This window comes from Solanum lycopersicum, chromosome 4 (assembly GCF_036512215.1).
Source record: "Solanum lycopersicum chromosome 4, SLM_r2.1".
NCBI classification, from domain to species: Eukaryota; Viridiplantae; Streptophyta; class Magnoliopsida; order Solanales; family Solanaceae; genus Solanum; species Solanum lycopersicum.
In genome coordinates, this window is record NC_090803.1 from 26103333 (window position 1) to 26127241 (window position 23909).

At 37.1% G+C, this 23909-nt stretch overlaps 1 protein-coding gene and 1 long non-coding RNA gene across 2 annotated transcripts; one reads left to right on the top strand and one right to left on the bottom strand.

Moving 5' to 3' along the window:
- Positions 1-1171: 1171 nt before the first annotated feature.
- On the top strand, positions 1172-17907 carry LOC101255982 (GCN5-related N-acetyltransferase 4, chloroplastic; the record flags this gene model as incomplete). Its single annotated transcript, XM_019213396.2, has 2 exons — positions 1172-1563; positions 17631-17907. Coding segments are annotated over 2 exons (669 nt in total), but the record flags the coding sequence as incomplete, so codon positions are not given.
- Positions 17908-20505: 2598 nt separating this feature from the next.
- On the bottom strand, positions 20506-22590 carry LOC101255682 (uncharacterized). The gene is made up of 2 exons (XR_011220636.1): positions 22002-22590; positions 20506-21100 (listed from the first exon to the last, which is right to left on the bottom strand). It is a non-coding gene; the product is annotated as an uncharacterized lncRNA (long non-coding RNA).
- Between the last annotated feature and the right edge of the window lie 1319 nt (positions 22591-23909).

Genomic DNA, 23909 nt, shown 5'->3' on the forward strand with positions numbered 1-23909 from the left:
AAACTTGGAGTTGTGTTTGGACATGAATATGGATTGGAGTTATTTTTGAATTTTTGCAAGTCATTTGGAATGAAAAATCTGAGAATAGCATTTTTGTGTTTTCCTAACTCCGAAAAGTTGTAACAATTCTATGTCCAAACAATTTTCTGGAATATTATTTTAGAAAAATGTGAAAACTATCCATGGCCAAATGGGCATTTAGTTGCTTCTAACATATCGGGTGAACCTTCCAGTGTTGATTATAAATTTCTAAAGACCAGCACATACACAACTGTGATGATTGATGGCTAGCATATAGTAATCTTGGAAACATAATTCCTTTTCTTGATCAGTAAAAGTAATCTTGGAAACTTGTTTCGTAAGAGGACTAAGAACTTCGGATTAAAAAGATACAAATCTCTTTTATGTTACTAAATTTGGCCAAAACTCTTTTATGTTAATTTGTCATTAGTCAGCACTTGGTAGTGCTGGAGGATGGAACACTCTTAAGATTTCTAGGAGTTTCATAAGCTAAGAATGAAACATAAGAAAAATCAAATGGGTTATAGTTCTTTGCCAATGTTACAAGTGCCATTGGGTGGGTGAATATTCTGGGTCCTTGATGAATATATGAGTAGCCTGTAAACAGAAAGCACTGGTGAAGTTATGCTACAGTAGATAAGGAATTTTTATGACTATGTTAGAGTTCTTTCTCACAAGAAAAATTATGACTGTGTCCAGAGTTGCAATAGTGTCCCATATCATCAATTGGGAGTATTTAGGGGCCATATGGTGTGAGGGATAAGAATAAATAGTCTTGAGATTAATAAATAGTCCTAAAAAAAAAATTTGGTGTCTTATTTGGTTGCCATGTTCGGGATAATTTATCCCATCATTTATACCGCAGTGATAGGATAAGTCAAAAAAATGATCCCTTATAGTATGGTAATGTGAAAAATATCAGCTTTGTCTTTTAATGGGAAATTATGACTTGATGAAACATGACCAGATCCATTTTCCCGCATTTATTTATTTTATAAATGGAATGAAGATCAATGTAGTGCAACTGATGCAAGTTACGCAGGGAGGTGCAATTTATGTTACATTTTTCTCAATTGGTTTTTTCATGTAATTTAGGATTATCGTATTCTTCTATGCCTAATTGTGTGGTTTCTTTTCTCTAATATGTTTATGTAGGGTCAGTCAAGTTGTTGACCTTTTTCCAACTATATCACCTGAGGTTTATCTTAGGAAGGCAAGGTTGGAGGACTGCTGGGAAGTGGCTGAGACTCACTACAACTCCTTCTTCCCTGAATATTCTTTCCCTCTTGATTTTTTCTTGAGAATTGATAGGTTGATAACAATGCTTTTTGGATTCTCCATCCCAAATGGATGCCAGAGAACTTGTTTTGTTGATGTTCTTGGAAGCAGAGATGAAGAGGCTTGCTTGTTAGGTACAGAAGACCTCAAACTTGGAGGATTTTATGGACAATGGAGTCTCAACAAGGTTTACGTGACTGGAATATTGAGTGTGGATACTGTAGATGATTTCCTTCTCAGAAAAAGACCATTAAGGCAGAGAAGGTCAGTTGTGTCTTGGATACTAGTCAGGAATCTGGAGATATTTTAATAAATGGTCCTTCAATAAAAGGTTAGTTTCTTTTATGTGGTTTGAGAGCTATTGCATAGGAGGAGAGTTTTACCCTGTGCCCACCTGTTAGACCCGCAATCTACTTGATCTAACTACGTGCAGACATGCCAAGGACTTGGGCATTGGTCTTGGCATGGATGATGGTAAAACAGTGCAACACAAGTTCAAGGTGCTTGGGTGTTGGCAAGGCAACTTGAACGTGCATGGCTTACGTGCGGGCTAAGGGCGTTGGCAAGACAGCATGTTGACTTGATGAAGCAAGGCTGTGAAGACTTGGCAAGGTCAAAGACAAAGGCAGTTCACCCGAAATTGCTGAAATAAAACTAAGTGTGGAAGACAGCTAAAATATTCTAAGTGTTGGAAGCTGGCAGGATTATTCTAAGTGTTGGAATGAAGCCTGAAATATTCTAAGTGTTAGAATATTAGTATTTCGTGTAGATAAGAATGTAATTTGAATTAGATTCTATCTGTTGGAAATATAACTGTTGGAAAGTTAGTTTTGAACCCTGGGCTGACATGTGTCGGATAGGTGTCATGTGTAACCGCCGCATGTAACCGCTTGTAACTGCCATTGTGCAGAATTTTGATTTAAGGTGGAAATTCATCTAAGGCAAGAGACAGAGTTTTCTAGCCTTAGACTGATTTGTGAAGCCTTCCTTTGTATTAATTATCGATTAATAAAGGTTGGGACTTGGTCCTGTAAACGCTGCCTGTTTATTGTTTGACATTGCTGTTTAAGTATTTCTATACTTAGTCAATTCTGTGGGTGTAAGTAGGCTGAAGTATTACAGATGCTGTAAGACTGCCTAGAGTGGTGTGCGAGAAAAATAAATCGACCCTCTTTCAATTGGTATCAGAGCACGGTTAAAAAATGGTGAAAAACGCAAAACTATGGGAGTTGGCACGAAAATTTGAATCCTTCGTCTGGTTTACTGAAGATGTTCTGGCAGACCCTACGTTTGTGGATTTATTCACACAAATCATTGAGTTGAGAGTGGACGCTGAGAAAGTTCAAGGAGAAATTGGTGGATATCGACAAAATGTTGATAACCACATCACTGAAATCTTGGACTTTCGTGCTACAACTACAAAGAAACTAGAGGGACTGCAGAAGGAAAATGAGAACCTTCGTGCAGAACTCGTCGTTTTGTGTCGGGCTGTGGCTGCGTTGAGTTCGACTCGTGTTGAATCATCTAAGGTTAAGATTCCAGATCCTAAAGCCTTCAGTGGCGCAAGGAGTGCTAAAGAACTTGAAAATTTCATATGGGACATGGAACAGTACTTTACCGCTGCAAGAGTGCTGGACGCTGATAAGTTAAACATTACCACAATGTACTTGTCGGGTGATGCGAAACTTTGGTGGAGGACTCGTAATGCAGACGACGTAAGTGCTGGTCGTCCTAGAATTGATACATGGGATAATCTTATAAAAGAAACGCGCGATCAATTTCTTCCTAGCAATGCATCTTGGCTTGCAAGGGATAAATTGAAAAGGTTAAGGCAGACGGGTTCAGTGAGGGAATATATAAAAGAATTTACCTCTGTGATGTTAGACATACAAAATATGTCTGATGAGGATAAACTTCACAATTTCATTTCGGGCATGCAAGGCTGGGCTCAAAACGAACTACGAAGGCAGAATGTTAAAGATCTGCCTGGGGCAATTGTTGCTGCTGATTCGTTGGTAGATTTCCGGACGACTCGTCCTTCGACAGATGTCCCTTCTACTTCGAAAAATAAGAAAAAGAATGAAAAGAAAGGGGAATGGAGAAAGGATAGTCGTAAAGAGAATGCAAACGATAAAGGAAAGGCACAAATGAAGGATGGGAAAGACAGACCCAAGAGTAAAGATGGAAACTCTAAAGGCTGTTGGACTTGTGGTGGTCCTCATTTGGCCAAATCTTGTCCAAACCGGGAAAAAGTGAATGCTTTGCTTGCTGGTAATGTGAATCAAAGGGAGGAGGATGAAGAAATCGTGACTGCAATGGCAAACCCATTGGGATTGTCCTTCAATCACATTATGGGGATCAATAATGTTGGAGAGATCTCTAGCACTTCGAATCCTCATGCTTCCTTAATTCATATAGAAATGAAAGTGAAGGAACAATGTGTGATGGCAATGGTTGATACAGGGGCCACACACACGTTTGTAGATGTGAAGATTGCTACAAAATTGGGGCTGAAGTTGTCTAAAAGCCCTTCCTACGTCAAGACAATCAATGCTAAGGCACAAGCCATTGTGGGCATGGCTTATAGTGTGTCTATGTCGACTGGAAATTGGGTGGGAAAACATAATTTGATGGTGATGCCGCTTGGAGACTTTGAAATTATACTTGGGATTGATTTCCTAAGAAAATACCAGTTTGTTCCGTTTCCTCACTTAGATGGAGTGATGGTAATGAGTGGAAGTGATGCTGGTTTTCTGAAGGGTGTTCATCCGTTTGGAAACATTAATAAAGTTGCGAAGAAGAAAGACAAGGAAATGTTGTTGTCTGCTATGTCGATCGACAAAGGGCTGAAGAAAGGTGATGAAACCATACTTGCTGCCTTGGTCGAAATTAAACCTGATGTGAAGATGGAAGTGCCTGATTGTGTTGCTGAATTACTTAAACAGTATGCTGATGTTATGCCTCCTGAATTACCAAAGAAATTACCACCAAGGAGGGATATTGATCACAAGATTGAGTTGCTGCCTGGTACGGTTGCCCCTGCACAAGCTCCTTATCGTATGGCTCCTAAAGAATTGGTTGAACTACGCAAACAATTGAATGAATTGCTAGATGCTGGATTTATTCAGCCGTCTAAGGCTCCATATGGTGCTCCTGTTCTATTCCAAAAGAAACAGGATGGAACAATGAGAATGTGTGTGGACTACCGGGCGCTGAATAAGGCAACCATAAAGAACAAATATCCGGTTCCGTTGGTGCAAGATAATGGACAGGTTAAGCAAGGCATGCTGGTTCACAAAACTTGATTTGAGAGCAGGCTATTGGCAGGTTAGGATAGCAGAGGGTGATGAGCCAAAAACAACATGTGTAACTAGATATGGTTCCTATGAATTCCTTGTAATGCCGTTTGGGCTGACTAATGCCCCGGCAACATTCTGCAATTTAATGAACAATGTACTGTTTGACTATCTTGATGACTTCGTTGTTGTTTACTTAGATGATATTGTTATATATAGTCGAACGTTGGAAGAACATGTTAATCACCTAAGTCTGGTTCTGTCTCAATTGAGAAAATACACACTCTATGTCAAGATGGAAAAGTGTGAATTTGCTCAACAAGAGATAAAGTTCTTGGGGCATCTTGTTAGTAAAAACCAAGTTCGAATGGATCCTAAGAAAGTGCAGGCCATTGTTGATTGGCAGGCACCTCGTCATGTGAAGGATTTGAGGTCGTTTCTTGGCTTGGCTAACTATTATCGAAAGTTTATTGCTGGTTACTCAAAGAAGGCAGCGTCTTTGACAGATCTGTTGAAGAAAGATGCAAAATGGGTTTGTTCCAAACAGTGTGAAGAAGCATTTCAAAATTTAAAGAATGCTATTGCATCAGAACCTATACTCAAATTGCCTGATTTTGAGTTACCGTTTGAAGTACACACTGATGCGTCAGACAAGGCGATTGGTGGCGTATTAGTGCAGGAAGGTCATCCAGTAGCCTTCAAAAGTAGAAAGTTGAATGATGCTGAACAAAGATACTCAACACATGAGAAAGAAATGGTTGCGGTGGTACACTTTTTGCAGGTTTGGAGAGTCTATCTCTTAGGCACTCGATTTGTGGTAAGAACTGATAATGTAGCAAATACATTCTTCAAAACACAGAAAAAGTTGAGTCCTAAACAAGCACGGTGGCAAGAATTCCTGGCAGAATATGATTTCATGTGGGAACATAAACCAGGAAAACACAACCAGGTTGCTGATGCGTTGAGTAGGAAAGAAGTGTTTGTTGCAGTATATTCAATTTCAAAACTGGAAACTGATTTCTATGATAGAATCAGATTGTGTGCTGCAAATGATTCGTTATATGTTAAATGGATGGGTCAGGTGTAGGAGGGCACAATGAGACGGTATTGGATCGAGGACGATCTGCTCTATTTTAAAGGGGGGAGAATCGTTGTGCCAAATCAGGGCGGTTGCGCAAAGACTTGATGAAAGAAGCGCATGACTCCGCTTGGGATGGACATCCAGGCGTTGAAAGGATGTTCGCCTTACTGTCTCGTGTGTATTTTTGGCCGAAAATGGAAGACGATATAGAGGCGTACGTTAAGACTTGTCATGTTTGTCAAGTTGACAAGACAGATCGTAAAAAGGAAGCAGGGTTGCTGCAACCTTTGCCTATTCCTGAAAGGCCATGGCTATCGGTAAGCATGGATTTCATTTCTGGATTCCCTAAAGTAGATGGCAAAGCATCTATCATGGTGGTAGTTGACAGGTTTTCAAAATATTCTGTTTTTATTGCTGCTCCTGAGTTATGCTCATCTGAAGTTGCTGCTGAGTTATTCTATAAACATGTGATTAAATACTTTGGTGTTCCGGCTGACATTGTGAGTGATAGAGACACAAGGTTCACGGGTAGATTTTGGACAACATTGTTCAATATGATGGGAACTGAATTAAAATTTTCTACTACAAATCACCCACAAACAGATGGACAGACGGAAAGAATTAATCATTTGTTGGAAGAGTACTTGAGGCATTATGTGACTGCAAGTCAACGGAATTGGGTGGCATTGTTAGACACTGCGTAGTTTTGCTATAATCTGCACAAGTCATCTGCAACAGAAATGAGTCCTTTTGAAATAGTCTTAGGCAAACAGCCTATGACGCCATTAGATGTTGCTAAATCTAAGAATCAGGGAAAGTGTCCAGCAGCATACAGAGTTGCAAGGGACAGACTTGAAATGTTATCCGAGGCACAAGATAGTTTGCGCAAGGCTCAGCAGCGCATAAAGAAGTATGCTGACCAACATCGTCGCTCAGTTGAGTTCAATGTGGGTGACAAGGTGTTGCTGAAACTTACCCCACAAATCTGGAAACAGATTGTAAGTAAGACCAGACATCGGGGTTTGATACCTAAGTATGATGGTCCATTCGAAGTGGTAAAACGAGTGGGCGAAGTTGCTTATAGGTTGAAGCTGCCAGAAAGGTTGAAAATTCACCCCACCTTCCATGTGAGTTTCTTGAAACCTTACTTTGCAGAAGAAGATGATCCGGACAGGAACAAATCAAAGAGGGCTCCTCCATCAGTACCTACATAGTATGATGCTGAAATTGAGAAGATCCTTGATCACCGGGTTTTGGGCACGAGTAAGAAGAATACTAAGACTGAGTTCTTGGTCCATTAGAAAGGCAAGAGTGCAGCAGATGCTGTTTGGGAGAAAGCAAAAGACCTACGGCAGTTTGATGCTCAAATCGATGACTATCTCAAAATAGTCTCGATGAGGACATCGGGTTCAAGTGGTGCGGGTGGTCTGTTAGACCCGCAATCTACTTGATCTAACTACGTGCAGACATGCCAAGGACTTGGGCATTGGTCTTGGCATGGATGATGGCAAAATAGTGCAACACAAGTTCAAGGTGCTTGGGTGTTGGCAAGGCAGCTTGAACGTGCATGGCTTACGTGCGGGCTAAGGGCGTTGGCAAGGCAGCATGTTGACTTGATGAAGCAAGGCTGTGAAGACTTGGCAAGGTCAAAGACAAAGGCAGTTCACCCGAAATTGCTGAAATAAAACTAAGTGTGGAAGACAGCTAAAATATTCTAAGTGTTGGAAGCTGGCAGGATTATTCTAAGTGTTGGAATGAAGCCTGAAATATTCTAAGTGTTAGAATATTAGTATTTCGTGTAGATAAGAATGTAATTTGAATTAGATTCTATCTGTTGGAAATATAACTGTTGGAAAGTTAGTTTTGAACCCTGGGCTGACATGTGTCGGACAGGTGTCATGTGTAACCGCCGCATGTAACCGCTTGTAACTGCCATTGTGCAGAATTTTGATTTAAGGTGGAAATTCGTCTAAGGCAAGAGACAGAGAGTTTTCTAGCCTTAGACTGATTTGTGAAGCCTTCCTTTGTATTAATTATCGATTAATAAAGGTTGGGACTTGGTCCTGTAAACGCTGCCTGTTTATTGTTTGACATTGCTGTTTAAGTATTTCTATACTTAGTCAATTCTGTGGGTGTAAGTAGGCTGAAGTATTACAGATGCTGTAAGACTGCCTAGAGTGGTGTGCGAGAAAAATAAATCGACCCTCTTTCACCACCCAAAGGGTAGCAGTGTTTTCCTTGTCATTAAAAAATAAAAATAAATAAAGGCTAGTTTCTTGCTAATCATTAGTGTCAGACTCATTCAACATCATGTTGGAAGTTAAACCATCACAAATTACTACTCCATATACAATTTAAAAAAGGTTGCGATTTGGAAATGAGGTGGTCAAGTTGATTCAAATTTGTTTTTCCAGTTCGAATCGTGTTGCAGTGCTTGCTTTTCTATGTTCTTCCAGATTAAAAAAGTTTCTATCAATTTGTCTAGGGTCACGTAGTTAAGGAAGATCTCTAGAGCTTTCTAATTGGTCATAATTCTGAAGAACAATACCAGTTTAGGCATGTTCAGGTTCTTTAAAAGCTTAAGCATTGTAAATAAGTTTTTTGCATGTATGGAAATATAGAATACAAAATAGCGTCTGTAAAGATACTCAATACTCCGATGCTATTTGGAGTTGATCCTTCACCAATAAAGACTTTCAGTCAGAGAGAATTCCTATTGGAGCCTTATGAAGTGCTCTTTCTGATCCATTCCTCAACAATACTCTCTTTTTCTCTCTTTTTTTTTCTTTTTTTGAACAAGTAACAACTTTTTAATATAATCAATACTTAGATAGTATTGAGAAACCCCTTTACAAAAGAAAAATTAGAAGGAAAAGTAACAAAAAGAAAAAAAATTGAAGCGAATATGATCCTAATATGAATAAGGAACTTCTAGGATTGTTTATGTATCTTCAGAAAAGCTATTTGTACACTAAAAACAATAATAGAACAATTATGCTTGATCTTCTGTATTGTGCTACTCCTTTTTTCAAAATATCTGACATTCATTTCTCTCCAAATGGTTCACCATATGAAAACTGGAATGATCCTCCAATAGTTTCTGGTCCTTGGCCTAGTTACATCCTTCTCCTCAACTAAAGAGATTGTCAACGATCTTATTAGGCATTGTCCTAGATATGCCTCTGAGATTGAGAAAAATCTTCCATTGTTGAACTGTAGTTCTGCTATGCAGAAATAGGTTTTCCATTGTTTTAGCTTCAGGCTCACATAGGCAGCAGTTTCTTTATCAGATTTCATGTGTTAGCACAACCATTTAAAGCAAGAAATCTTATGGGGTATCTTAACTCTTTAACTCTCCAGATATGCTTCGAAGATTAGTTGAAGGTCCATGACTCTGTCATATTCAGGATCTTATAATCTGAGTTCAGCTAATACAGGCACTTGTTGAGTCTAGTCCACCACAAGCAATCTTGTCCATTCTGTAGCCTTGGAATGTTCCAAATGCTTATAGAGTTAAGCTAGTCTGGGTATTTTCCACTCATTCATCAAAAGATCCTAAAGGACAACTCCCATTCTTGAGGTGACCACATCCGACCAGTGTCTTATTCTGGTGTTGAGCCAGAGCAAACAGGTCAGGAAACATATCTTGCAAACTCCTGCTGCCAGCCATTCATCTTTCCAAAAGATTGATTTGTTACCATTATGTAGTCTGATAACATCGTATCTCTTTAAGAAAGGCCGTAAAGCTCTAATAGATTTGCATATGTCACTCCATAGATGTTCTTGACCTCCTTAGTAACCCAACAATCCATCTCCCATCTAGTGTATGGACTTGGTGCTAGAAAGATCATATTGTAAGATGTAAAATGACACAAAGGTGACTTTCTGGATGGACAAAGGGTGTGGACATGTCCCATTAATCCAAAGGTTTCCTGACCTCTATGACCTATGTCAAATGGAACAAGCAACTGTAGCCGATTTATGGAATGTTCAAGGGTGGAATTTGCACTTCAGGAGGAACTTAAATTATTGGAAGATGTGCAGAATGACAAATTTTTTGGTTACCCTAGCACAATTTAGCAACCTGACTGAGGAAGAGGACTCACTGGTATGGAATGTGGGAAGCAAAGGGTGTTTCACGGTAAATTCAGCATATGAAGATCTCAACACAGTTAGCATTGAGGAAGTAGAATGGCCTTGGAAGATTATATGGAAACCAAGATACCTTATAAAGTGAATTGTTTTACTTGGTTGTTAGCTAAGGAGGCAGTTTTAACGCATGATAACCTGAACAAAAGAGGCTATCACCTATGTTTCAGGTGCTTTTTGTGTGACGAGCAAGGAGAGACAATCAACCATCTCTTCTTACACTGCAAGTGGACAACCCATCTGTGCCAAATGTTCACCAATATGAGAGAGATTAAATGGGTGAAACTAGGAGGGATCAAAGAGGTTTTGAAGTGCTGGAATAGAGATGGAAATGCAGGAAGAAAGGAGGAGAGATGAAAGATTGTCCCATCATTTATATGGTGGACAATATGGATAGAGAGGACCATAGATGTTTGAAGGAAAGCAGAGCAACATACAAAGATTTAGGCTTAATTGTTTAGCTCTGTATTATTTTTGCGTAAACAAGTAGTCTTAGATAGCTCAGAAGTAATCAATACAACAATAGATTGGCTGTAACTTTGTAGCTATAAGATCTTATGTAATTACAACATATTTGGAGGGGAACTACACTTTTGAGGTTGTATACCTGTGGATAAATATAGACCAACTGTTACATTTCTAAAAAAAAAACAATCCAGCTCCCTATACTTCATCTTGATCACTTTTTCTCTAGAGAGCTTGATTCTCTTTGGATGCATCCATTACCACTTGATTTTTAAAGGCTTGCTCTTAATCTTCAAAAATATCCCTCTTTTTCTTATTGAGTGAAGTAATACTTCTTCCCATTCCATAGTACTAATCATTAAATCAAGCTGGCAGAAACTGGATGTAGCTCTGCCGTAGAATAAGTAGATAGCAATTTTTTTTAAGTTATCATCTGGATGAATGACTGTCTTAAAGGTTTAACAAATGGTGTCCGACTAGCTAAAGCTACTGCTTTATGATTCACAGATACTACTGAATCAACTTTTCAACTTAAGCATTGTTGATAGGTCATTTCAGAGATGATCTTACAAACTCATGATACATAGAAATAGGATAGCTACGAGGTAATAATTTAAGTTATGATGACTAAATTTGAGGTTACTTTCAACTGTAGATACTTTGGAGATTAAAAACTTTTCAGTTAATGTGGTGCACTCTCTTTGTACTGACAAAGGGACTGACTCAGAAATGTGAAACCTATTCTATTGGCTGGAAGTGTTCTAGAAGATTGGTAGAATAGAAATAAGTATTTCATACTTAGGAATAGGAATAGGAATAAGAATAGGAATCCTAGTCGGAAAAGGATTCTAATGTAGTGTCTATAAATAGGGTTTCAATGTAACAATTTAGATACACAATTCAATAACATTTTTTCCATATATTTCTCACATCGTATAAAAGCATTAGTGAGAAACTTCAAGTCACCGTGTCGAATTCCGATGACGACAGTTGGGATTAATTTGTGTCAACTCTCGTTCTAAAGGTGTTGTGCGAAAGAAAACACCAAGGAAGCTCAAAAGACCAAATCTCAGTTTGATCCACCAAAAAATATCCCCTTACGCACCTCCATGCATCCTTCAAAGCTGGAAGTTTTCTGGCGAGATCTGGTCACGCGCCGGCGCGTGTGTGCTGCTCCAGTCATCTATTTTTTGAGTAGTTTTCTTCTTTTGGGGTTGTTGGAGTCGTCCAGTATTTTCGACCAGAACTCATTTAGTTTTCTCCAGATCCAATCACCGGTATTAGTTTTTTGGTAATTTTCAGGCAGTTCTCAGCAAAATTAGACCCTTGTAGGGCAGTTTTGGGAATGTTCCCCGCAAAATCATAATTTTCAAGCCATTGCAGGCAGTTTCTGGTGAAATCAGACCACTGTAGGGCAATATCCGGCAAGTTCACGTCAAAATCAAAATTTTCAGGCCACTATGAGCAGATTCCGACAGTTTCTAGCGTACATACTAGTCTATGGAGAATCAATGAGGGGGAGAACGGGTTGGAAAACCTCAATCCAAGTGTAGTCATTGTCATAAACTTAGACACACGTGACATATGGCATATTTTGCATGGACCACCACTTAGTTATGATCCTATTGTTCTAAAGGAATATAATGAGCTCCTTTGAAATCGTGCAAGTAAACGTCGTTGTGGAAAATCTCAATCCAAGTGTTGTCATTGTCATAAACCTGGACACACTCGTGACATATGTTATATTTTGCATGTTCCACCACCCAGTTATGATCCTATTGTTCTAAAGGAATATAAAGAGTTCCTTCGGTATCGTGTAAATAAACAAACGTCTCCACAAATAGTTTAGGTTGCACAACCTGATATTTATGTTGCGAGTAATTCTTCTACTTTTGTGTCACAATCTAGCACTCTTGGATCACGGGTCATAGACCCAGGGGCTTCTGATCATATCTCTGGTAATTAATCACTTTTCTCTGATATTGTTTATTCACAATCTCTTCCAGCTATTACTTTAGCCAATGGGATCCAAACAAAACCAAAAGGGGTTGAAAAATCCAAACCCGTATCTTCTGTCACCCTAGACTCATTCTCCTTTTAATATAGCATCTGGTAGTCGTTTGACGAAAGCCTTACATTGTAGCATAACCTTTTTTGATATTTTTTTCTCATGCAGGACCGCAGTATGGGATAGATGATTGGAACAGGACATGAATCATAAGGCCTTTACTATCTTACCTTTTCAAATTCCTTAAAAATAGCATGCTCTGTTACAGATTCCCCAAATCTAATTCACAAACGTTTGGGACATCCAAGTCTATCCAAATTGCAAAAGATGGTGCCTAGTTTGTCTAGATTATCCAAATTAGATTGTGAGTCATCTCAACTTGGGAAAACACACTCGTGCTACATTTTCACGTAGTACTGAGGGTCGCTCAAAGAGTTATTTTTCATTAGTTCATTATTATATTTGGGGTACTAGTAGAGTCGGTTCCACCTTAGGATTTTGTTAGTTTCATTGATGATTATTTGAGATACACTTCGGTTTTCTTAATGAAAGATCATTCTGAGTTATTTTCTATATTCAAAAGTTTCTTTGCTGAAATACAAAATCAGTTTGGTGTTTTCATTCGTACTTTTCATAGTGATAATGCCTTAGAATACTTATCATCCAGTTTCAGGAGTTCATGTCTCACTAAAGAATTATTCACCAAACATCTTATCCATACACTCATCAGCAAAATGGTATAGCAGAGAGAAAGAATAGGCATCTCATTGAGACTGCTCACACTCTCCTTATTGAATCGTATTTTTTGCTGCTTTTTTGGGGTGATGCAGTCGTTTCATCTTGCTATTTAATTAATATAATGCCCTCTTCTATTCAGAATCATGTTCCACATTCCATATTGTTTCCCCAGTCTTATCTCTGTCCAATCCCCCCTCGTGTCTTTGGGAGCACATGTTTTTTTCATAATTTAGCACCACAGAAATATAACTTAGCTTCTGTGCCCTCAAATATGTCTTACTTAGTTACTCTCGAGTTCAAAAAGGGCATTGTTGTTATTCACATGATCTTCATCGATACCTTATGTTCGCTGATGTTACATTTTTTGAGTCTCAACCTTACTATAAATCTTTGATCATCCTTATGTATCTATGGTCTTACCCATACGTTAGGTACCTGTGCCAATCTTTGAGGAATCTACGGTTACTTCTATCTCCAGATGTTGTTTCACCACTACTAACTTATCATCGCCGTCCACGTCCATCCCTAGTCCCTGATGATTCATGTCATACGCCAGAACCTGCTCCTATTGCAGACTTGTCTCCTAGCCAACCGCTTGCACTTTAAAAATATATACGATCCACTCGAAATACTAGTCCACATTATACCTTCTTAAGTTATCATCGTCTATCATCACCCCATCATGCCTTTGTGTCATCTTTGTCCTCTATTTCCATTCCTAAGACTGCAGGTGAAGCAATTTTTCATTTTTGGATAGATGCAGACAATGGTTGATGAGATATATACTTTGCATAAGAGTGGTTTTTTGGGAGCTTGTCTCCCTTCCTACTAGTAAATCTATTGTTGGTTGCGGTTGGGTTTATGTAGTCAAAATTGGTCCAGACGGTCACATTGATCGACTTAAGGCTCACATTGTTGCTAAAGGGTTTACTCAAATATTCGGGCTAGATTATAGTGACACTTTTGCTCATGTGGCTAAAATAGTTCTATCTATGGCTGTCGTTCGTCATTGGCCTCTTCATCAGTTGGACATTAAGAATGTTAATCTTCATGGTGATCTTGAGAAAGAAGTCTATATGGAACAACTACCTGGTTTTGTTGCTCAGGGGAGCCTAGTAGCTTTGTATGTCGATTGCGTAGGTCACTCTATGGTCTGAAACAGTTTCCTTGAGCTTGGTTTGGGAAGTTCAACATAGTAATTTAGCAGTTTGGCATGACTCATAGTGAAGCTGATCAGTCTGTGTTTTATCGGCATTTTGTACCAAGTCGATGTATCTATTTGGTTCTTTACGTTGATGATATTATTATCACCGGTAATGATCAAGATGGTATCACCAATTTGAAGCAAAATCTCTTTAAGCACTTCCAAACTAAAGACCTTGGCAGATGGAAGTATTTTCTAGGTATTGAGATTGGTCAGTCCAGATCAGATATTGTTATTTCTCATCACAAGTATGACTTAGACATTATTGAAGAAACAGGAATGATGGGATGTAGACCTATAGACACTCATGTGGATCCCAATGTTAAAATCCTTCCAGGATAGGGGGAGCCACTTAGTAATCCTGAAAGGTATAGACGGCTTGTTGGAAAGTTGAATTATCTCATAGTGACTAAACCTGACATCTCTTTTCCAGTGAGTGTTGTAAGTCAGTTTATGAATTTTCCTTGTGATAGTCATTGGGAAATAGTTGTTTGTATTTTGCGATATATAAAGTCAACTCCCGATAAAGGACTACTCTTTGAGGATCAAGGTCATAAGCATATAATTGGATATACAGACGCTGATTGGACAGAATATCCAGCAGGAGACTACAACTTGTGAGCTAGTTTGGATCAAACAGTTGCTAGGAGAACTAAAATTTGGCAAAGTTGATCAAATGGAACTTGTGTGATAATCAAGCGACTCTTCATATCACATCAAATCCAGTGTTTCATGAAAGGACTAAGCACATTGAGATTGACTGTCACTTTGGTCCGAGAAAAGATACTCTCAAAAGATATTGTTATGAAATTCGTGAAGACAAATGATTAGCTTGCAGATATGTTCACCAAGTCCTCCACAGGTCCTTGTATTAATTACATTTGTAATAGGCTAGGTCCATATGATTTATATGCACCAGCTTGAGGGGGAGTGTTTAGAATAGAAATAAGTATTTTCTACTAAAAATAGGAATTTGAATAGGAATCCTAGTCGGAAAAGGATTCTAATGTAGCGTCTATAAATAGGGTCTCAATGTTACCATATTTTTTTCCATATATTTCTCACAAAGATAATTTAACAACACTAACAACATACATGTGTAGTCCCACACAGTTGGGTCTGGGAGAGTAGTCTGTACGTAAATCTTACTTATACCTCAGAGGTGATGTAAAGAGGTGTTTCCAATAGACCCCCAACTCAAGAGAGAGACAGACTAGGAACAAACATAATAGACATAGTGAAGTATAATAAACAGTAAATAGTAAAAAAAACAGCAATAACATAGCAATATTATAACAAAATAATACTATAAAGAAACTACACGAAATAATAGATAGTCACATAAATCAAAGAACAAGAAACTACAAGAGTAATTCTACGACTACCAGTAACGACACAAGACAAGACACTTTTGTCTACTAGAAGGTACCCACTCCTACATCCTAACCTTCTATTGTTATGCGTATCATCCACACCTTCCTATCTAAGGTCATGTCGTCGGTAAGCTGTAACAATGTCATGTCCTGTCAAATCATCTTTTTCCAATATTGCCAACTTCTCGCACCTCATACTGGGCATTTGTACATCTCACCGCATCCCCAAACTTTCTCAACCTCGCTTCCCGCATCTTGTCCTCCACAAAAGTCACCCCCACCTTGTCTCGGATATCCTTATGTTTAATTCTATCTCTGTTGGTATACCCAAACATCCAATTTCCATTTAGCACATTTAGTATCTGTTAGAAATTGTAAGTTCCTTTATATCATATTATCCCAGGTGAGGCAAGCTTCATATAAAAAGCTATCTAAGGGAAACAAAAAACCTTTAGGGACAGCTTAGGTCTCCAAATGAGTTTCCAAGTACAGCTGTCGATTAATGGAACCTGTGTAGATACCTCCACCATAATTCCCCCATTTAAGTCAATCCATAGACTTAAGGTTAATATTGTGTTACGGAAGTCTTGCATAGAGATCTAGCAACTCAATTATTTCTCAATCATAAATGCCTCTTCTGAATTTTATGTCCAGTTGGCCGCTTCCATGTATATAGTAATGACTTGATTGGGATTTTGTGTTATAGTGAACAAATTTGGGTATTCAGCTTGAAAAGTGAAATTGCCTAGCTATTTGTTCTTCCAAAATCTGACGTCTGCAACATTTGCAACTTCAAAGTGAATGTTCTATAAGACTTGTCTGCTACAAATATCTACAATTTAGGAGTTCCTAGAGAAATATTAATTTCCTAACATTAAGATTATATGTGCTCAAGTTTTGCAAAATTGAAGTATGAATGATGATGCCTAGATTATATTTGAGGGACTATATGTGCTCAAGTTTTTCAAACATAAAGGACAATTGATGTTCAGAGTTGTATTTACAGGGCAAAGTTAGATTTATTCCTAAAGATGTGAGATAATTTTACAGAAAACTTATATTATAATACTAAAAAGTAGCTGTTAAGTCAAAGATAAAAAGTCAAATTTAAATTACTTTTGCGTCAAAAAATAAAAAGTAGTGGGAGACCTACTTTTGGTTCTTGATTTATTTTAAGTCATTTAAAACTTATGTTAAATCATTTTTTACCTTGCCAAACACTTCCTAATTTTTTTAAAGTTATTTTTTATATTGAAAAACACTTCCAGAAGTCAACTATTGACTTAAAAGTAGGTTTGACCAACTTTTAAGTCGATTTAAACATCTTCTAAGCAAGTAGCTCTTTGGCAACTCAAATAGCCAGTACTATTCTTGCTTGCAAGAGAGTTTACATTGTTTGTTGCTGGTTGTATGTCTAGGTTATAAGTAGTGGTTACTCCTTTTGATGAAATAAATGACATGGATAAAGAACATAATGAAGAAATAAAAACTTGGTAATGGATTTCGGAGTGAGCTTTGACCATTCTAGTAGAGTTCTACCTTCTATATGTTCATTTTGGCAGTCATAGAACATTGACATAACATTCACTCAATGAAAAGCTAATGAAGCCATTGAAGTTTATCAATCTGATACTGATATCTAAACAACCACTTCATGAACACCCAATAGTGTGTGGCCTAGTGACCAATCAAGTGGATGTTAACCTTCGAGACTTGGGTTCAAATTTAAGTAGCGACAAAAATATTAGGTGATTTCTTTTCATTTTCCTAATTCTTGATGGGAAGAGTCAATTGGTACTTGTATTGGTGGGTGGTAGCAGGTATGCAAGGGAATATTTAAATTCTGAGCAAGTTGGTCTGGACATCAGTGCTGTGACTAAAAAATAAGCAGGGGCACCCATATGAGAACCTATAGTTGTTAACTTTAGTGTTACAAATTGAACATGATTTCTATAATAAACAAAACATGAATAATATTTTTCTTGATGACTGTGATGAACATGAATAACTTTAACAGGAAAGGGATTGCGTATATATCAAATGTTGCGGTACAGATAATATACCGTCGAAAATGGATAGCAAAGAAGCTTGTAATGAAAGCAGAGGCACAAGCCAAGAGCTGGGGATGCCGTGCAATTGCTTTACATTGTGACACTAGCAACCCTGGAGCCACAAAACTGTATATAGGACAAGGCTTCAGAATCATCAAAGTTCCAGAAGGGGAAAACTGGCCTCAACCCAGGACTTCCCCTAATATCGAGTTTGTTTTCTTGATGAAATTACTGGACGTATAAGAGAGTTTAGTAAACTATTGGGGATGTGTGGTACTTGTATATATGTGTGTGTGAAATTAAGGGAATAAGGTATAGTTGTAATCATTGTGTTAGTTTAGTTGAAATTTCCCCTTCACAAGTTTCATTTGTACACTAAGATTGCATGCTTGCCATGCCAATGGTACTTGATTTATTACAGAGTGAAGTTATAGTTACACTTGAAGTCTTTTTTTTAAAACTCTATTTCACATAATCTTCACTGAGAATTAAAACTAATTTTACCATAGCTTTTGTTCACTCTTAATGTTTGTGAAAGGTTTTTTACCCCAAAAGGAAGTAGAATGATTATTGGGATAGGGGAACAAAAAAAACAAAAGTTGAGCACTATTTTGTAGTTTCATTGTCTCTTCAGAAGAGAACGCAGGATTTGAGAACTTCGGGTATACTGCTGAAAAATGGCTTTTATTGGATTTGAAGTCTGGTCTCACATTCGTTCCTCTGTCTTGTACCAACGGCACAAGGCCACTCATAAGTTTTTTATGGGTGCACTATCAATTATATCATAGTTTACATAAGTTTTTCAAGATAGATATGCATATATATAAATTATTATTTTTTCAAAATTAACATGTGCAATTGCAACCCACTTATCTTCCTATGTGATTATTTTCCACACACATTTCATTCTCATTCATATTTAATTCACAGATGCTGATGATATGAGATAGTATTAATCAATGTATTTGCAATTTTATTTAACTATTTATGTAGAAACAAAATTTCCACTTGATTGCTTCATTTTGTAATTCATTTTTACTAATTGGATGGTCATGTATTTTTAATTCTGGAAAAAATAGAGGAAAGAGAATTATATTCTCGAGAACAACAAAAAATAAAATCGAGGTTAATGATTGGTTTATGAAATGAATATGTTATAAGCTTTACAAATAAAAAAATAACAAATAAAATAATAACTTATTTTGCTATTTTTGTGATGAACAAATGAAATACTTTACTTTTTTTTAATCATAAAGTTGAGTTTGTTGGTTTGGAGCAGGTATTTAAAGAAAAAAAATATTAATTTCTCTGATAGGAATACAACATGTAAAAAAATAATTTCAAGGGAATGCTTTTATCAAGTTTGAAGAGCATTAAACATGTTTTGACATTATCCACTGCTAGTTGTAGAAGAGGTGCCCTACTGAGTCGGGCAACCTACTGGAGTTGCTAAAGATTCAGGCTGAGTCTGCTAAAGAACATCCTTGTCCTTACTTGAGTCCTATGGACAATCGCTCAATTTATGACTCATCTTGGTACATCAGAAACATCCATCACTATTGACCATACATTCTCCTAGGTGGTTCTTACAACCCTTGTGACAAGTTGGGAATATGCGACTACTAGTGTCAATGACATAGGAGTTGAGAATCTTATCTAAACTTGGGCTCTTAGCCACTAGCAAAGTATGAAACTGGACTTGAATACTTCTGACGAAACTAAAAGCAATTACCACCGCCTCATTTTTTATGAGTAGTCCACACTGACTGTCTTAGCCTTTTAGTTTTCCCTAACACTATCCTTAACTTTCTCTTCTTTGATCTATTGGGCATGACTCATCAACCAAAAGAAATATCTTTTATTAATCAACATTGCAGTCCTACACTCTTTCACTACAATCTCATATTCATCGGACACAAACTTACTCATGTGGGCTGGCCCCAGAGTCAACCACCATACTTGGAGAATACTAGGAGAGTTGAGTAAACTTCAAATGATACTCCTTCACTATCATATTCCCTTGCTTCATATTGATGAACTCATGGACTTTAGCTTCCATCAACTCAAGTGAAAAGAACCTATCCAGGAATGCAACCTCAAACTTTTCCCAGACCACTAGGTCTAAATTAATAGCCCCATCATATTTTCAGTGTTCGTACCAAATCTGAGCCACTCTTTTCAGTTGTTCCATCTGCACTTTTATCTGGAGTGACACCCATAATCTCAGTAATCTTCTGGATGCCCTCAATCAACTCTTCTGGATCCTCCTCCACCTTCAAATCGTGAAATCGGGGAAGGTTCATCCGAGTGAAATTCCTGACTCTAGCTACGACTGTCTTCCATTTTGTAATTGGATGGGCCTAAACTTGCCAATTGGCCTTCAGAGTCATGGTCTGGGCTAGTACTTACTTTTTTACTTTGAAAAAAATGACTAAGTTTTGAAAAAACGATTAAACTTATGATTTAAGAGAAATCGAATATCCAAAAGGAACCGAGTCACCACTTAATTTTTTGTAAAAAGCTAGAAAAACTTAAGGTTTTCAAAAAAAATTTAAACAGATAAAATCAATTTGAAATAAAAGAGTTCGAAGTTCAATATACATTACGAGAAGATGTTAGGCCCTCGAAATGTTTGCTAACTTGCGGTTGACAGACGATTTGAGTAAAGTGACTTTCAAACAACTTTTCAAATTTTAAACTAAAGTAAAGGATATTCATTTTTTATTTTATTTACTTACTTATTATTTTTAATTATTTTAATGGGGAATGAACTAAAAGGGGATTTTTTAAAGGAAATAATTCATAAAGTGCAACTAAAATAATAAGAGAAAAACTAAGTAATAAGTAAAAATATAAATATATTTAAATAAAGTATAAGAAAAAGAAAAAAAATGACTTCTTTTAGGGGGGTTTAATTAAATAACAACCAAAATAAAATAAAATAGTTAGTTAGTTAACACAAAAAATATATACGTAAATAAGAGTAAAGGAAGAATAAGATTCAAACTTGAGCTTTTTGCCCCAATTCTAAAGCTGATGCAAATTTGGGCCAAATCAGGCCTTTTCTTCTTTGTTGAGCCTGCTGTATATACAAAATGTATCACACTATATATAGTCATTTTTAAGCTGTATATCAGCCTAATTTCTTCAACATCTTGTACGTTCTCTCCTTTCTTTTCAGTATTCTGCTGCGTTTACCCTTTATTACAATATTTTGCCCCGTATACCAGTGTATACAACAGGTATGCATCACATATGTAGCCCCTTTTTTAGGCTTTAGGGACTTGATAAGTCAACTTCCAGCCATGTATGCCTTTCTCGACACCTGTTCATCAGTTTCAAGGGTCGGCCGACTCGAAGGAAAGGGTTGAAGCCTTCGTGTCTCTCACGAAATGCGGGAAAAGGAAAATAGGAGTTCATGGTGAACTCAGGCAGACTTACATGGAACAAAAGAATGAGGAAAAGAATTAGCAAACAAACATAATAGGAGCAATAACGTATCTAAAACCATTTATCGTAACAACAACTGAATTAATATGCAGCAAATAACTCGCTTCGACCAAACAGTGAAGATCTAATGGAGGAATACAAATTCTAATGATACTAACAACCCAAATCATACCAATGACAAAATAATGACTACTTACAATCAACAACAAACATTATACCCTCCAACGAATTTAATAAAAAAATTGCCTATTAACAAGTAGTACTAACTGTTAAGAGCAAAATCAATCAAATTCAATCAATATCATATGGAACACCATGATTGAGAGAGGACCAATTTTGAAACCAAACACTACTCAAATTGGATATGCTTTATCACATACAATAGAGAAAAAACACACAAAGAGGAACTTCTATGCGAAAATCGAACATTTGAACCATGACAAGAAAATAAAATTGAAACAAAAGGAAGGAACAAGGAGGGAGCTGGCTATTTTTCAAATCAAGGGTCAAAACCAAAAAGACATAGACATCATATTAGGCTTTACGAGAAGTTCACAAGGACTCACAATGTTAGTTAAACTTGAAACCTCACACCTATGTAAATAACCAAAATCAACAATAACAAACTAAATGAAGCACAACTAATACTTGCAGGTTTTTTAAACAACAGAAAGCCAATTCAACACAAAATTAAATAAATGAGGAAAATAAATAGATAAACTTGAATAGCGAAACACATAATCAACCTAACTGAAGCTAAAACGAAAAACTTTAAGCTCAATATTAAAACAAAACTCAATGATAATCACAACCATGACCACTGGTAACAACCCCACAACACTAGAAACACCATGTCAAAAATAAAGAAGATGAAGGGAGTATCATGCCGGAGAAGGCGTTATCTTTCTCTGGGCAGCTAAACTGAGACAACTGAAGAGCTTGGAGGGCAGCGACTTCCGACGACTCCGAGAGATTACGATTAACAACTACATTCGGAAAAAGAGAACACAACCTAAACACTCACTGTTAATATTGGTGGACTTTTGGGTCTGTATTTCACGGTATACTTTACTTTTCTTGAATCCAAATTTTCCAACTAAAAATTTCTAACTTTTCTTCCCAATCCCCAAACAATGAAGAAGGAGGGGATATTTATAAGGGGAGATATAAGGCAGAAAGAGGGGGAAACCGATTGAATTTCGAATTCTCTTCAAGGGATAAGGCTGCCAGCTCGAATGAGTACAAGTCTCAAAAAGAATAATGATGAAGTTGCTTGATTCTCGAGCAAGGAGGAGTGAGATGCAAAGATGGAGACACCTCAGGATTTGAGTACAAGTAGATAAGGACAATAGGAGAGGGATGCGGAGCTGGGTTTGAGATACTGGTTCGCGATTCGTGTCGCGATTTTCTAGGTTTCTTTGGGTTAACTGTTGGAGGAGAAATAGAACGCGTAGGTTCTGGGCTCGGGTTGGATCTCGTTTGGTATTGAAAGGCTGGGAGTTTTAAAAGAAAAAATGGGCTGATGGGTTTGTCTCGTGGGAAATGGGTCCAAAATTAGTTTGGGTTGCTGGAAAAGGTAAAAAGGGCCCGAAACTTGGTTATCAAAAGGGTTGAAGGGATTTTTCTAATAACTAAATAAGATGAATTAATATAATATAAATTCATTAATGAGTTTTTTAATCTTAACGAAATAAAATAATTAACTTAATTATAAATTAATAATTCAAAATTATAACCATAATGTTAAGCTAAACTTATTTAATAAAATACTTATTAAAATTAAATTTTTTTTGAGATCATATTAGAATAAAAAATAATAATAATAATTACATAGACAATTATCAAATACTATAAAAAATTGACTAAAATTACTTGAAGTAACCTCGAAAAATATTTGAATTATATAAAGCTAATTATACTAAATCGTTTGAGAATTAAGAAGCTCGTGAATTAATTTCTTATGGGAGAGGGTCAAAAATTGGGTGTCTACACTTACAAAGCAGCCTTGCGCAGCTAAAGGTTCTATGGGGGTTGATGGTGATGGTTGGGCCCCCATTCATGTGCATTCTAAGGTACGCTCTTCTGTGAAGCATGATTTTGTGAACGTGTACGAGTACAAATTAGAAGGAAGATGATTAGATTTTACACAATAAGAATATGAATGAAGTGAAGTATTTCTTAAAATGTTTCCTAGCCTCCTAATAATAGATGTGTCATGCTTCATACCCATGAACAAGACTCTGCTTAACGCGACTTTTAGACAAGGACACTTGAATCAAATGCTATGAAACCGAGTTTGTCACGATCTAAGATTACCCCTATCGTAACATGGTGTTTAGATCCAGAAGTGACCCTAAGCTAACCTAATGTTCTAGCATGACACTAGAGTATACACAAGAAAATGTCTAGAGATAACTGAAATACTAATGCAGAACTAAAATTCAAATAGTCTATCAAAAATCAAATAGATAAATGTCTGAATAAAATATAAGGTGAAATAAAACCAACTGTCTAAAATCCTCGACTAAGGTGAGTTGTTAGGATAAATCTCTAGCTAATTCTTATTGGAATGTATGCGTCCACTTACGTTGATGGGACCAGCTCCTCAATATAGTAGTAACAGCAAATAAAGAACATATACAGAAAGTAAGGATTGACAAGCAACTTTACGTGGAAACCTCCTTTCTCAAGGAAGAAAAACCACGACCTGTTCTCAACAGGAATTTTCAAAACCACTTCTACTAATCTTCAACAAGTTAGAGTAAAAGTTGGTCACAACAAGAGATTATCCTACT